The 15,863-nt window shown below is 31.0% G+C and overlaps 3 protein-coding genes and 1 long non-coding RNA gene across 4 annotated transcripts in view; 3 read left to right on the forward strand and 1 right to left on the reverse strand.

The window, feature by feature from the left end:
• Positions 1 to 10,386, reverse strand: part of LOC107363000 (uncharacterized) — a 41,797-nt gene extending 31,411 nt beyond the window's left edge. The window contains exon 1 of the mRNA XM_015930159.3: positions 9,871 to 10,386. The gene's annotated coding sequence lies outside the window, so the exon portion shown is untranslated. The remainder of the gene's footprint in view (positions 1 to 9,870) is intronic.
• LOC149093514 (uncharacterized) lies at positions 3,402 to 4,982 on the forward strand. Its single transcript, XR_016199659.1, has 2 exons — positions 3,402 to 3,963; positions 4,061 to 4,982. It is a non-coding gene; the product is annotated as an uncharacterized LOC149093514 (long non-coding RNA).
• A 227-nt stretch (positions 10,387 to 10,613) lies between the features above and the next one.
• Positions 10,614 to 12,784, forward strand: Ns2 (nucleostemin 2). The gene is made up of 2 exons (XM_015930158.2): positions 10,614 to 11,380; positions 11,447 to 12,784. Exons 1-2 carry the CDS (start codon positions 10,768 to 10,770, stop codon positions 12,709 to 12,711), a joined length of 1,878 nt encoding a protein of 625 aa, XP_015785644.1. The 5' UTR covers positions 10,614 to 10,767; the 3' UTR covers positions 12,712 to 12,784.
• Positions 12,785 to 12,981: 197 nt separating this feature from the next.
• LOC107363002 (solute carrier family 35 member E2A) lies at positions 12,982 to 14,797 on the forward strand. Its single transcript, XM_015930161.3, has 4 exons — positions 12,982 to 13,125; positions 13,179 to 13,332; positions 13,422 to 13,922; positions 14,367 to 14,797. The coding sequence occupies exons 1-4, from the start codon at positions 13,005 to 13,007 to the stop codon at positions 14,560 to 14,562; spliced, it is 972 nt and encodes a 323-aa protein (XP_015785647.2). The 5' UTR covers positions 12,982 to 13,004; the 3' UTR covers positions 14,563 to 14,797.
• Positions 14,798 to 15,863: the final 1,066 nt, after the last annotated feature.

A 15,863-nucleotide genomic window follows, 5' to 3' on the forward strand; every position in this document is an offset into this window, starting at 1 on the left:
GTCATTCAACTATTTCGATCTTCGTTCATCCCACAATATGAGCGCTACACTCATAATGAACTTTTTTTTATATTCACGGTGATTTGATGCTATACAGTCAAGCCAGCCATCTTTAGATTTGTACTTCAGCCAAGAGGGTTAGTGCGTCAAAATAATATAAATCGTCTATTGTTCATAGCGATTTGTTGAAGGCACCACAAACCATCTAACCTAATGGTTATAAATCTATCCAATTTCATACAATAATGATTACTCATACAAATCAAAAGCAAAATCTTCTGGTGTCTAAACGCTAGTGTAATACAAATAATACAAAGTGCCAAACTGATTTTACAAATCAAAACGAATCACTATAATTAGAGAGACTAAGACTTATCAGACTAGTCATTAGACTCCACAAAAATTTATTTTCATTCAGCAATTTGATCCGTATGCTAACTATCAACTGATCACTGCAATGAGTTCATAATTATTTTGCAGTTCGAGTAACTGTTAAACAACGAGTTTTTGTCCTATCAAAATAAGCTTTGGTAGTTTCAATACTGGTTTTGTTATGAAAACTATGGTTTTAGTCTTTTGGTTTGCTGGTTTTGTTCATTTAAAAGGTTAGCTGAATAAGCTTCGTATGTTAGAGCATTACATGGAAAATTCTCATATTATTTTGCTATAATTATTGTAATACAAGTATTGATATTATTTTGCAAGTTTTTGACCTCTTCCTTTGATTGGTCAGTGAAATGGCGTTGCATCAATTGTGCAAATCATTTACTAAATATTTTTGCTTGTTATTCCAATTGCAAAATGATTTGGACTTATTGAAGAGATCAGTTGATAGTTGGCCGCATTATGTTGCTGAATGAACACATATTTTCGAAAGAGTTCTAGTTATTGTTTGTAAGTCAAGTCAAGATGTAATTGTGGAAACCGAATTAACAATCTTTTGAGCGTTTCTTGCTTATGCAAGTGAGTTTTGGTCATTTAAAAGTTGGTTTAATGCAAAAAGTGTTAGTATTTCGTAGCAGCCACTTACGCAGCAAACATTGTTTTGGGACAGAAATATTACTCTATGAACATCGCTTTTATTATTCGCATAGAACCAACTTTTCAATTAACAAAACCAGAGTTCTAATATCATAACAAGACCGAAGCTTATAAGACAGAAACACTCAAAATAGAGTAATATTTCGCTCTCCGACATGCTAACTTCAAATACCATTTTGAATAAATCAGTAAAGTTGGATTCTCAAAATAACAAACCATAAATAAAATAATCAGACAATTCTCAATCTGAATATCGTCTACATCGTTACCAAACTATATTCAAAGGTATAATTACGAAAAGCAAAATGTTGAACAAGACGCTTAAATATTAAATTGTTACATTATCTGGTTGAATTGGAGCAAAAAATGGTATAATAATAATGATAATAAAACATAACTTTATTTTGGATAAAGTGGTAAAATGAAAAATGATATAACATTGAATGATAGATACAAATGCTTGAAGCTATTAAAAATATCTCAAGGGAATCTTCAGTTGTTTTATTTTTATTACATCAGCTTTTTTACCAGTCATATTATACACTTGATGATATGAAATGATATGGAAAGAAACCACAAGAATAGGAATTTTTCATTCAATCAATTTTTCTTTTTCTTTTCTCCTTATCCATGTGATTTCATCCAGCCAAACCAATAAAGGAAAGAAGAAGAAGAAGAAGAGAAGAAGAAAAATATTCAACAGAAAAATATATCATCACAACTCGCCCACTCCATGAAACTCACTTAACTTGTGGTTACAATAGATTCTCATTCTGATGAGTTTGCGATTAGTCAACATTTCAACAAGTGTTCAACACCATGAACCATCAAGTTGATCAACTAACCGTCAACATTGAAGAGGTTAAACATAATCTTGCCGTTAATCTTGAAAAGAAAGAGATTATCTTTTCTTCCAATTTGTTTACCCATTCATGGTAAATGTAAACACATGAAAATGTTTCAGTTTCCGAGCTTTTCAAAACCTACTCAAAGTGCAAAATTGTTTATTCAAAAAGAAAGGCTATTCAAAAATTCTGACAACATGGAGAAAAGGAAAATCCTTTTCTTTACCATTCTAATCGGTTTACCTGATTTAAAGTTTCAAGTTTATTCGCGAAAACATGAGGAGAAACATGGTCTTTGATTAATCAACTTTGAACAATAACGAGTCAAGCAAACTGGTCGTGAAAAGAGCAAAATTATTGAAACTATTTTTAAACACTTTTTATCCATTTACTGGGAATCCAGATCAATTGATAAAACTGTTGAATGTTTAACTTCTCATAATTTAACATCTCATGAGATGTTCACTGGAATCGAGTTAAACTGGTTAATCAGGTTTTTACTCTACTGATTATAAATACAAATAATAATCATGATAATAATGATATAAAAAATAGAAAGTTTCACATCCCAAGTGAATGGGAAACATTTTCAATTTGCTTTTGCCTTTACTGATAACTTTCCTTTTTGATACCTGATTCTTGTCTATCTATAACTCAAATTGAATTAAATCTTTTCTCGGCTCTTTTCCTTTTCCTCTCAATGTTATACTTTTTTTTTATTTTTGTTTTTCACTCCCAAGAAAGTATTAAATCACTTGGATAAACGGTGAGCAACTTGCAAGTAAAAGGTAAGATTGAATCTTGAAATGTTACTTAAAGATGGAAAGGTAAAGAATGGGGAAAAATTTTCTCTTCTTCTCTCTCGTTCAATTGATCAACTAAAAGAAATGAAAAACTATACTAAAGGTTATGATAGATATAAAAAGGTTAACAAATAATGCTTTACAGTAATTTTTGTTTTGTTTTATTATCAGTGAAACATTAACCATTGACTTTGTTACTTAAGGTTTGGTGGACAGAGGAAAAAAGTAAAAACAAAAGTGATTCAGTTAAGGTTGGACAATTGAATGGTCAATTTGTCTACTGAATTAGTTGTCTTTTCACTAGACTTTAGTCTTGGTCTTTCAAGTTGGTTCATTTCAAATTCACGGTCAGAAAATCATGGAATGGTTCAGCTGAATGGCAATGTAAACCAAGACTAGAGAGGATAATGTTCAAGGTGATACAATGGAATCAGTAAAAGTCGAGTTTTTAAATCGATATTTGTATTCTGGTTGCGTTTCGAGTCAAACTGAAACTTATCAGATTATCAAATAGAATCTTGAATTTTTCAAAATAATTTTTGTATAAATGATGAAAAGTAAACATCGACAGCGAGAAAAGGCAATAAAAGATATCCTGAGTTATCTCAACTTTTATTGATATTGGTAAGGAAATATTTTACAATAGTTCGAAGTGCAAGATTGTAAAATATGTTTTTATTTTTTGCCATTTTTTATTATTGATAGCATTGCAAGGGATCGACACTTGTTACAGATTGTAATTATGCATCAAACCCTGATAAGCTTTTCTTTTCCTTTTTCCTTTTTCTTTTGTAAATTGCTTCATAAATGTATTCAAAGTGATTTAATTGCACCTTTAATCAGATTATTCTTTTGTCCTTGCTAATAACTGTTATTTGATTGATGTGATTCTGTTAAATTCACCTTTAATTTGATTCATCTTCATATCTATGAAATTGTCTTCAAAGCATGTGCTTATTTTTAGTGTTCAACTGGTCATTTAAAGTGTCGTTCCCTGTGTTCAGTCCAACTTACCAGTCAACCCAAGTCTTGAGACCAAATCGGGGAACTCTTGTAACTGGCAATGAGATTAAACGAAATTAAAGAAACGAAAAATCTGGTCTTTCCTCTGATCTCATGTTATCACACTTCTGCCTGGGTTAACTGGTAATTGGTTGATTTTTGGTAAGGTCAAGAACTTACACTTCACCTCGTCACCTCTCGAATCTCCAGAAGAGTGTCATGATCTAAGGAATTGTAAAGCAACAGCGACGAGTTGATGCTTCAAAAATCAGGTTCGAATGTTATTTTTGAGCTTCAAATCTAACAACTGAAATTATTCAAACGAAAATTCGAGTGAATTCATCATAAATCTTTACCTTTTTCTTACAGAATCAACCAGCTTCTTTCCCTGACAAATGACGTTGGATTAGACGATGTTGCCTCTTATTTTGATATTAATACTTAATCTATTGATGTCATGTTGGTTTGCTTTTTTGATTGATAATTGTGATAATCATTGAGATCAATGATTAGTAACGCGAAACCTTTAATCTTTTTCAAGCAACAATTTATTTTACTTTTTTCTTCGTCAACTATTTTTTCGTCTGTCAAACCGTGTTTCAAGATATTTTCATTTTCTTTGGTTTTCATTTCCCAATCAATGGAATTTGGTTGCTCATGAAATTGAATCATCATTTATCATCAATGGAATCAAATTACAATCAAATGTAAAATCAATCGTTGTTAGTATATCTATTTACCTAACAATACCATTTCAAATCAATTTGCAACAATATCAAATTGTCACTTTAATCAGGATAAACATTAGTCGTCCATTTACATCTTAACAAAGATGTTCACCTGTTAACATTTCTCTCAATTTTAATGTTTAATATCTGATTACGAATTATCCACTTTTCCCATTATTCTCATGCTATTTGTGTCACTCTTTTTTTTCACTTAGTTTCCAATCACGCAATTGAATGCTCATAAACCATTCAAACCAATTATCATCAGTTTCATGTGATAGACTGAGAATAGCTTCTCCTTCAATATTGAGATTAAATAACATTCAGTTTGACTACCTTTAGGGTTGATTCAGCTTTTCCACCTTTAATCATATTCTCAGTGAACAATCTTATTCCACTGATTATAATCTCTTTTCTCGTTTGAACCCATTTTTTCATCATCAGATACATTTTCATCATTTTTTCCTCCTCTCATTTCATGGAAAAACAAACTTGTTGAAAGGTTGAACCAAATTCATCAATAAATTATTGAAGTATCACAAGTGTTATAAAAATAGAGTAAACCCAATATTTCAACATTTACTGCTATTTATTCAATATTCAACTGGTCATAATGAATGTCCAAATTGTGACTTTTTGGTTTCACCAAAAGTTGAATCTTTTCATTGAAAATTGCTTCAAATACATTTGGACATTTCAATTGAAAGTTTCAAAGGTTGGAGCAAAAAAGGACAAAAAAGTCTCTGAATTTGGTAAACAAAAAACATCTAAAAGTGAAATGAAATGTTGAATCTGAAAGTTGATTAAACAGATGAATGGTGAAATGTCGAAAATCTTTACCCATTTTTGTACCCAAAAAGGTGAAGCAATAAAAAAAGTTGGTAAGATATTGGAAACAGCTTTTCATCATCAATATATTAATTTTGAAGCTTTTATCAAAATTCATCAGGTAACAAGGTATAACCTTTAATACTGTGTCAACACAATAAAGTGTTACTTTGCAACTTCTGTTGACATAAACATAATTGATAATCTAATAAAGACCCAAACTAGGGTTGAACAAGTTTCAACAATCAAATCAATCTCAATAACGGGAAAGCCTAAAAGTCCCTGTAAATGTGCGCATTTTGTTCATTAATAATCAAGCAATGTGTGTGTGTGTGGCTGTAAAACCAGTATGAAAAGTCAATAGCATCCAAAAACTGGTAACAAATGTTAATGAGAAGGAAAAAAGATTGAAAATGTTTGATGGTTACACACATGTGTTGGGTGTTATTGGTGTTTACAAACTTTTATTTTGTGTTTTTACAATAAATGTGAATAAAGTTATGAGCCTTGGTTGACTATTTAAACAAGGAATGAAGCACAATAGGAAAAACAATGGACAAGTAGCATGTAAAGATGAGGTGAAACTCACCAGGAGATTGAATAAAGGGATTCCAACTGGGTAAGGTTGAGTCTAATCAAAATGCAAGTTACATGATAATACCATTTAAGCTTGAACCTAAAACTAGCAAAATTGAATTGATTGTTAGGCCCAAGATGTATTAATAAAAGAGTAACAACAACAAGGCCTAAATCAATTGAAAGCTTCTCTATACTAGATTCTGGTTATATTAAGTGTTAATCTTGATTAACCACTAATATAATTAAACATTACAACATTAAACGAACTGGTGAACTCGGAAAGAAAAGCGATGAAAGACCAAAAAATTGATCAAAAAACCTTTACACCATTTTCAATCAATGTTTTTCCTGTTTAATTTGAAACGAGTTTAAAATGTATTTATAGTTGAATGTAAATTTTGAAATTCATCTGTTGATATTCACACTTTTCCTTCAATTGTCATGATTCCCTGGTGCAGGTTGAATAAAAAGCTGAATGGATTCAACAACAAAAAGGTTAACTGTAAACAATAAATAAGAGTTAACATGAAAAAAATTGCCGTCAAATGGGAAAAGTTTCAATGAGTTAAGGAGTAAAGTTTAAGATTAACTTTTTGGATAAATATTTTGCTCTTTACAATAAGTTGAATACAATAGTTTGAAATGTTAAGATTTGACAAAAAAAAGATTGAAAAACATTTGACTTTAGATTCATTCATATCATCATCATCACAATGGATTCTCAATCATAACACCAAATTAATCTCCTTTGAGAATTTGATATTTTCTTCTATTTTTTCATCATTCCCAGTTGAACGCATTTTCCTATTTTATTAGGTCATCTCTTTCAAGTTTCATGATAAACAATTGAAAAGTGTGGAATAAGCTCTTTTTTTGTAAAACTTCAACTTCCAAATTGAGAAGAAAATCAATTGTTCTCAACATTTACTCATTGAGAATGAAAATTCAAATTTTCAGGTAAAGAAATTATTCCAATGACTTTTCCAATTCTTGAAAATGATTTTCACCTTTTTCTGGTCACAACTGGTTAAACCTTTTCTAGTCTCGGTGTTTATGAGCAGAAACTTGATGATTGTCACATCTGTAATTGATAATCATTTTGCGCAGATGATTTTATCTGTTTTTTTGCCATAAAAGCAACAATTAATGTCTATTGTTGAGTTAATAGAAAAGCTCATGAAACAGCTTTAATAACTCATCTGTCTACCTGCATAATCACTCTACCATCATTACACGATTAATGATCATTTCAAAGCTCAATCAGATAATCATTTTGCCAGTAAACAGCAACTGATAAGTTGAAAGGTGAAGATGAGATTCAGTTTCAACAATAAGATTGAGAAGCAGAAAAGCCAACAAAATGTTTCTGTTGAAAAACTGGAAAAAATTGAGATTCATGAGAATTATAAAAAGCAGACTTTGTCAATGTTCAAATGATCGTAAACAGTTTGGTAAAAGTTGAAATTATCATAACCATGAATTTATGGAAGAATGGAAACATTGAATGGATTAGTTGAAATTATTCAACTTAATTTAACAAGTTTCCTCCAGAAAATTATCACTTTTTTCAGGATAATTTTCTGGCTTTTTTAGGTTTTTGTTTCACTTGCTTTGTATTGTACATTTAATAATGACAATGAAAGTTTTTATTTTGCTATTTAGTGCTGAGAATCTAATTGAAATCTAATTTGTATTCAAGTGGACCACTTTTGTTAGCCTTTTGTCTCCAAGTTTAAACTCAACATTTTCATGATTATTATCATTTTTATTGAGAGTCCAATAGTGAACCTCGGCTGGTCATTTGTTATCTTATGAATATGATAATCATAAATGTCAAAGGAAACATTGAAACAACTTGAATGGAAAAATCGGAAAAGCTGAGATTCCATCAAAGTGTTTCCATTCACTGAATTTTAAGGAAAATAAATTTTCTTCATTTTCGATATTTTCTTTGAGGAGAAAATTAAAAGGTTGGAATTTTGGTTTTCAAGAATTTTCATGGTAAATCAGATATTCGAGAGTTGCTTTCATTTCCGAATGAATTATAACAACTTTCAAGATTAGTCAACTTTTCAGTTCTTTAATGTTTCTGTGGTTTTTGTTTGATAATTCAAACTGAATTGAATTGGACATTGATTTGTGTTCATTTTGTGAAAAGACTTTCATGAAATGCCAGTCAATATTGAACTAATTGGAGGAAATGATGACAACAGAAAAGATAATTAGTGTTAAAGTTAACTCATAATCATGAATTGAAATTGAGCATTCACTTTGAAATGACATTATTCTTGTTTATTTAATTATTTGTTGCTTACTTTTTTTTGTTTCATTTTCATGTTTGTTCACTTGCCTTTCATTTAATCAATTTTCAGGGTAATCAGTTAATCAACAATGAACAGAGCAACTGGTTAAATGAAGTAAATTGAGGGGAAAACGAGGAAAACAAAAGGTAAAAAATAGGACTAAATTAGAGTGAAAAAAGGTGTATAATAATTAAAGCAATTGATTAAAAAGCAAAGTAAATTGAAAAAAAGGTTAACTCTTTGACAGTGAAACTGGACTTTTGTGCAAGTTTATATTGATTTGACTAGCAATAATTGACTTAATCACTTCAAGTCCACTGACAATTAAAGGGTAAAAACAATGAAAGGTAAACTGATTGGAATGATTTTCAAGAGGAAAAAAACAAATTGAATTTAGTTTACCTTTTAATTGTACAATATTGATGATGATGAAGTAAATTTGTCAACTGGTTTTGATTGTCTTTATAATGAAAATTGATTAACCCTCAGCTTTAAATAGGCAAATACAATTTGATTTGGACTCGAGAAATTGCCTTTTATTCAGTTAATTGGAGATAATTTCAATGCTAATTAATGATAACTTTGATTTGATTCAAACTTTGATTTCTCTTGATTAGATTGACATAATAGATGAAACAACAATTAACAATGTCAGGTAATCAACTAAATTAGATTTAGTTTCCTTTTCTTAATTTGTTTTCTTCGCCTTTACCCTTTCCTTTGCCTTCTTGTCGCATATTTTATTCATGTTCATGTAAATGTGTATTCACTTGTTCAACCTTTTCATCAGTCAAACTGATTGTTGATCATCTTGAACAAACAATTAGTTAACCTGGAATCAATGAGAATTGAAAATTACCTTTTAATCACTTTTTTCCTATTGTCTTTACCATCTATTATTGACTGTCTTTTCAATAGGAATGTAAATTTGGAAACTGTTTTGGGTTCAGCTTTTTTTGGGTTTTGTTGTTTTTTGTTGCCTGTGATCTTTATTATTAGCGTGATAATCAAACTAAATGGTTTTATGATTTACTGTCATTATTAGTTTATTATTGTGGTCATCATCACGAAATGACAATCAATATATATTGTAACATTTGTGATGACAATTGAGTTATCATAAGAATAGGAATGGAGACGAAAGACGGAAAGAAAAACAAAATATATTTGTATATAATATAATAAGGTTTATTGATGATGATGAGAAACAAATACAAGATGATGATGAAGATAGAAAAGAGAGAAGAAAGAGAAGAAATGATAAAGATGGAAATTGTGAAGTTGAACGATGGAATAGGCAAGATAAATGGTTTTTTTGCGGTGAATCTATTTAATTACAAGTCTAATATTTGATTTGATGTCAGCTTTTAATCATTGATTGTTCTTTCTGTCTTTCAATTATTTCCCCTTCCTAATACTCTAACATCATCACCGTCATCGTCATCATTAACTGTCGATGTTGTATATTTTTTACAACATTCAGAAATCTATTGAAATCTATGTAGAGTAAACCATGACTCACAAGAATTGCGTTTATTTAACCGGTTAAGAGGCACTGAAATGGCCTTTACTTTGTTAATAAAGTGTGATTGGTTAAGATTTGAGGTTAAGTTTAAGGTTAAGTCACAGGTTAAGCAAGTCAAGAGTTACTTTGGTTATTGTTGGTAAAAACTGGTAACAATAATGACCGATGTCTCATTGGGTTTAGAGTCTTGCAAATGTAAAGACAAAAGGTACTTACCGGTTTATAATGTGTTGAGATGGCTTTCAAAGATCAACATTTAATCAGAAAAAGAAAATTTTGGTTCCGTTTGGTTATAATACAAGGTTACCGGAAATAAGAATGATAAAACACACCAAGAAAAGGTACTTTTTGTTGTTTCCGTGGATGAAAAATGGAGACGGAAAAATGATGATTACTGTTTGGGTAAAGTTGTGAAGACGATCACTTTTTAAATGGTGAATTTTGTGGGGTTTTTTGGTTTCCGATTTGTTTAACCGTTAAACTGAAATGATTTGTTCGTTATGTTGATTGTTGTAAAACAAATGTTGTTAATTACACTTAGAGTTTGAATGATTGACAGTGGAAACGTAAACTTCGAAAAGTAAAAATTGAAATGTTTGGCCAGAAATGAAAAGAGGTTGAAAATTACGTTTAAATTTGAAGCCACTTTAGGAATCAAATTTGTATTTTGATTATTAGACTTTGTGTGACAGGCAAAAAGTTGAACTCGAAGTGAAAGTAAAAACTAGGAAAAAACAGTTATAACAGTTAGACTCTGTTGCTTACACCATCAACAGGTATAACATTCAACTGGTTACAATTGCCATTGAATTTTACTTTACCTGCCATCTAGTTTGATGGCTTTCATATAATTTTGGCAATTCTGTGAAAAATTTCATTCGAAAAGGCCGCCTTTATTTTATCTGGTTACCATCCCCTTGGTTTCCATTGGATACAACATTTTAAGACAAAAATTTTTCTCTCTGTTTCTGCATTTAATTTACACACGTGTTGACTTTTTTTTGTATTTAATTTAATTGCTTTAATTAAGCAATTGTTTTGTGTTTATGGGGTTTTTTATATTATAAGTTATACTAATTTATTGAATTTCAGTTTGTTTTGATTGTTCCAAGAATGGCTAAAACTAGGAAATCGGATAAAAATACACCTACTCGGATCGGTTTACAAAAGGGTAACCATTCTCTTAACCCTGATCGTCCTAGGGATCCTAATCAAACACATTTACGAGATAAAGCAACTATCAAAAGACTTTTGGTTTATAAAAATTGTAAACCAATAAGGAATAGGAAAGGTAAAATTGTGAAAGCTGCTCCGTTTCAAGACTGGCTTCCATCGGGAAGTGTATCTAGAATTGCTCCAAATCAGAAATGGTTCAACAATACCAGGACAATCACTCAAACAGCTCTACAGTCTTTCCAAGATGAATTGGGAAAAGTTATTAATGATCCTTACCAAGTTGTTATGAGACAAACCAATCTGCCAATTACTCTTTTAAATGAGAAAGCAAAGAATACTAATGTTCATATTCTTGAAACTGAAACATTTTCTAATACCTTTGGTCCAAAGTCTCAAAGGAAAAGGCCTAACCTCAAAATATCTGATTTATCTGAATTGGTAAATGCTGCTCAGAGCAAAGCGACGGAATATAAACCTGAAGAGGACAAGGATTTGCTTAGTGAAGAATTTATACCAAAGGATGAGCAGAGAGAAGCAATAATGAAGAAAGGTATTTCGATTATCATTTGTTTGTCTCTGTTTTAGTTACAATTTTTTTTATTATTTCCTTTTCTAGGTACATCAAGACGTATCTGGGGAGAACTTTATAAAGTAATTGACTCCAGCGATGTGATCATAGAGGTTTTAGATGCTCGTAATCCACTTGGTACAAGATGTCAACATGTAGAGAAGTTTTTGAAAAAAGAGAAGCCGCACAAGCATCTTGTGCTTCTGTTAAATAAGTGTGATTTAGTACCTGTTTGGGTGACACAAAGATGGGTTACTATACTATCGCAAGAATATCCAACGATGGCCTTCCATTCCTCTATTAAGAACTCTTTTGGTAAAGGTGCTTTAATTAACCTATTACGACAATTTGGTAAACTACACAGTGACAAAAAACAAATCAGCATTGGGCTCATTGGATATCCAAATGTTGGTAAAAGTTCTGTTATCAATACACTCAGAGCCAAAAAAGTGTGTAATGTTGCGCCTATTGCTGGAGAGACGAAAGTTTGGCAGTTCATTACTTTAATGAAAAAAATATTTTTAATTGACTGTCCTGGAATTGTTTATCCAACTAGTGATAGTGATACAGAAATTGTTTTGAAAGGTGTGGTGAGAGTTGAAAATATCAAAGCCCCAGAAGAACACATTGGTGAAGTCTTGAAAAGAGTGAAAAAGGAATATATTGTCAAAACATATAAAATCGATGAGTGGGAAAGTACTGAAGATTTTCTTGAAAAGCTGTGTCGACGTACTGGAAGGTTGCTGAAACGTGCTGAACCTGATATATCAACAGTCTCCAGAATGGTACTCAATGATTTTCAACGTGGTAAACTTCCTTATTTCGTTAAACCTCCAACTCTTGACGGAACAAATGAAGAGAAATCAGATAAAACTGAAACTCAAGAATCTTCAGGTGAAAATGTAACAACTGAACCTTCAGAAATTTCAATCGTTAAACAAAAACTTGCTAAGATTCAGGTTGAGCCTGAATTCAGTGGAGACGATGTTAAAACAATAGAAGAAGAAGAAGGACCAGTCTTCGATTCCGATGATGAAAATGCTGAAAATGAAGAAGATGATGAAGCTGAGGAAGCTGAAGGCGATGAAGATGATTTATCAAGTGAAGAAGAGACGCTGAAAGAGTTCATGGCTCCTCAAGATAGCAAAAAACGTAAAGCTGATAGTGATGAAGAAGCATCGACTAGTAAATTGACCTCCAAACAAAAACGAGCCTTAGAAAGGGCCAAAAAATCAAAGAAGATCGGTGTTCACTTCTACCAAAAGGTTGATGTTAAAGGTCGAAGATCGAGTAAAAAGAAGCAAAATGATTAGCTTGCCAATGGCTCTTAAATCGTTATACACCATCATGTTTGTTTGTCAATAAATTTATACAACAATCCTTTAATTGTAGTATTTTTATTCATTTCTTCCTGTAAATTAATACATTTAATTGTTTAAATTAATCAGTTTTACTAATTTTTCTTGAGCATCAAAAAAGATTTCAACTTATATTCAAATTCCCTCGCTAACCTCAAGTTGTTATGGTTACAAGTGTAGTGTATGTTGTGTCAATCAGTTGCTATCGAGTTTTTAGTTTGAAATTGAATTTACCATGTCATTTAAAAATGGTTTTGCTTAAACATAAATTGACTATAATTATAATTGTTTGGTATTTTTTTAGCTGTACAACTCTTTTTCTTAACAAATACATTCTTTCCTACCTCAATGGAGACCCAACAATATTAGGTAAGTACAAATTCATGTTAAATCTTTCAACATTTTAAACTCTTTCCTTTCAGGTTCTCTCCAGTTGATTATTTGTGCCATTTGTGGTTACGCTCATCTTCAATTTCCAACTAGTTTTTTGGCAACAAATCCGATAAAGGATGAAGTTCGTAAGCCCGTTTCATGGGACAATTTTTCTAGTAATCTTATTCTAATAGGATGTTTAAGGTAAGTAATGAGTCATTACTAATGACTGAATCTTGCTTTATCAGTGACCAGTTTTTCATTAATTCAACCTTTATTTTGTCATGCCACAGGTATTCCACTATCATTTTAGGTTTATACGCTCTTTGGTATGTCCCTGTTTCTTTTGCGGAGACAGTTAAAAGTTCAGCGCCAGTTTTCACTGTGTTCATTTCATGGATTTTAATTGGCGAAACAACCACTACTTTTACCAAACTTTCTTTAATACCTGTTATGTCTGGATTAGCTATTTGTTCAGCTTATGAATTAAGCTTCAGTTTTACCGGCTTAGTTGTTTCACTATCAACAAACCTATCTGAATGTCTACAAAATGTTTATTCCAAAAAGCTACTTCGTTTTCATGAGCCAGCTGAAATGCAATTTTATTCAAGCACTTCGTCGTTATTGTTGCAGATTCCATGCATATTTTTTATGGTCGACTTTGGTCAAGTTTGGAATGCTTTAATGGAGGACAGTAATCTATGTTTGTCGTTTTTGTTGAGCGGTATTTCCTTTCATTTTCAAAGTTTATCTGAATATTTATTATTGAATTTTATATCACCAGTTACTCATAGGTACGTGGCAACTTCTGTCTTTTCAACATTATCAACCTCATTTTAATATGTGTTCACTCATCTGATAAAACAATTCAAGATCCTTGATCATATTGATTTGAGCCTTCATAAAATTGAATGCAATTAAAATGATCAATCTTCTCAATGTTTCGTAATATCTGTAGTATCACGTTGATTGTTCAATCATCACTTTCTGATTGCTCATATATTATAGAGTATTGAAAGGAAAATAATTTGTTATTGCAATCCATCATAGAAACAACTCTAATCATCTGTTCATCAAATTAACTCGTCATGACAACCCAAATTTTCCCATTTCCTTCAAACTGAAAACAACTAAAGAACACATGAGTGAAGTTCTTTAAATGTTCATCATTTTCAGAAATATTCATTTGATTTCAGATTGATCAGCTATTAATTTTTTTTGTTTCTTTTCATTCTTAGTGTTGCAAATACAGCTAAAAGAGCGCTTTTGATCTGGCTATCTGTGATAATTTTTAGCAATCCAGTGACGTACCTAAGTTGGCTTGGAACTGCAATTGTAATTTTGGGTGTCCTTTTGTACAACAAGGCACGATCTTATGACGGGAAAACAACGAATCTGGTTTACAAGAGCATCGACCCTTCTCATATTATTTAACAAAGATTTTTTAATTTCTGAAGTGTAGAGTTTTCTATTTTTAATCTCTAAACGGTGAAACGAATGAGATGCTTTTACCAATGAATGTGGATAAAATTTAACCAGCATCCACAATCGATTTTGTTAATCAAAGTTTATTTACCTTGTGATAATCTCTATTTTTGACCCCATGACCAAAGAAACTAAAAGTAGAGAAGAAGATAACTAATAAATCCTGACAATTTTTTCATATAAACACATTCCCAAAATCATTATACAACCATGTAACTGTGATTAATATTGACAAGGTTGAAGAATGAAAACTATCTTAATATGAAAGGTTAAAGATATCATTTCAATTGTTTTTTAAATCTATTGATTTCATAAATACATGTGATTAGTCCATGTAAACTTGGAAGTATTGACGATGGAAGTCACGATGTTTACCAAATTATACTTGCGTATCCACAAGCTGATTATGAAGCATTAAAAGAAATGGTTGTGCAAAGTCAATCAATGTTTTCCAGGAAACAATTCTCATGGAATAAACACGCTATTCAGGACCGAAGTCGAGTTGACTATTCCAAAGTCGATAGTGTCGAGCATAATACAAAAGCATCATCTTTACAGAAAGGCCTATCGATAGCATAAAAAAGGGTATCTAGACTGACAGTACCTAAAGATCAAGTTTAGCCTTGACTGTAACCCAACTAAAAATTTTCACTGATATAACAGCTAGTGACCATAAATAAATGTTGAACAGCATTTCTATTTTTTATCTTAAATTGTAATCGAATAGAAGAAACTGTCTTCATTAGAACTTCTGACTTCCCATGATTTCTTGCTTGAAATTGGCTTATCTTTTCCATCGCATACTGAATCAAAATAGTGACTTGAATCTTAGGCTCAAGCCATTTCTATAACAGCAAAAAAGTGGCGAAAAATCTACACTTTTCAATGATTAGCATAACGCTGGCATTATCATAATGTTGAGAGCAAAAATGCTCATATTTCTAGATATTCTTGAGATCGGATTCCATTAAAAGGTCAAAATAATCCGATTAGGATCCAATTTTTTTCTTTCCGCATTTTTCCTTTTTCTGTACAAAAATTAAATGCTATTTTTTACCTGTTTATTCACAAGATGAGGACAAAAAACTCTTGCTTTAAAGAGATTCAAAAATTTTGTCATACATTCAAAGTAAGATGATAATTCTTGTGAATTAATCAGAAAAAGATTTCAGCCTTTTCATGTTCACACTTTTGTCATGACTTGAGTTAACCTTTTTTCTTGAGCAAAATCAAACATTGACATTATTTAT

Source organism: Tetranychus urticae, chromosome 3 (genome assembly GCF_039701765.1).
Source record: "Tetranychus urticae isolate SD_2017Ah chromosome 3, NJAU_TeUrti_SD_1.0, whole genome shotgun sequence".
NCBI classification, from domain to species: domain Eukaryota; kingdom Metazoa; phylum Arthropoda; class Arachnida; order Trombidiformes; family Tetranychidae; genus Tetranychus; species Tetranychus urticae.

Bases quoted from the DNA above. Each gene is read 5' to 3' on its own strand.
- Ns2 (XM_015930158.2), top strand. From the start codon at position 10,768: ATGGCTAAAACTAGGAAATCGGATAAAAATACACCTACTCGGATCGGT. The intron at 11,381-11,446 runs GTATTTCGATTA...TTCCTTTTCTAG, and splicing joins AGAAGCAATAATGAAGAAAG to GTACATCAAGACGTATCTGG.
- LOC107363002 (XM_015930161.3), top strand. From the start codon at position 13,005: ATGGTTTTGCTTAAACATAAATTGACTATAATTATAATTGTTTGGTAT. The intron at 13,126-13,178 runs GTAAGTACAAAT...CTTTCCTTTCAG, and splicing joins TGGAGACCCAACAATATTAG to GTTCTCTCCAGTTGATTATT. The intron at 13,333-13,421 runs GTAAGTAATGAG...GTCATGCCACAG, and splicing joins ATTCTAATAGGATGTTTAAG to GTATTCCACTATCATTTTAG.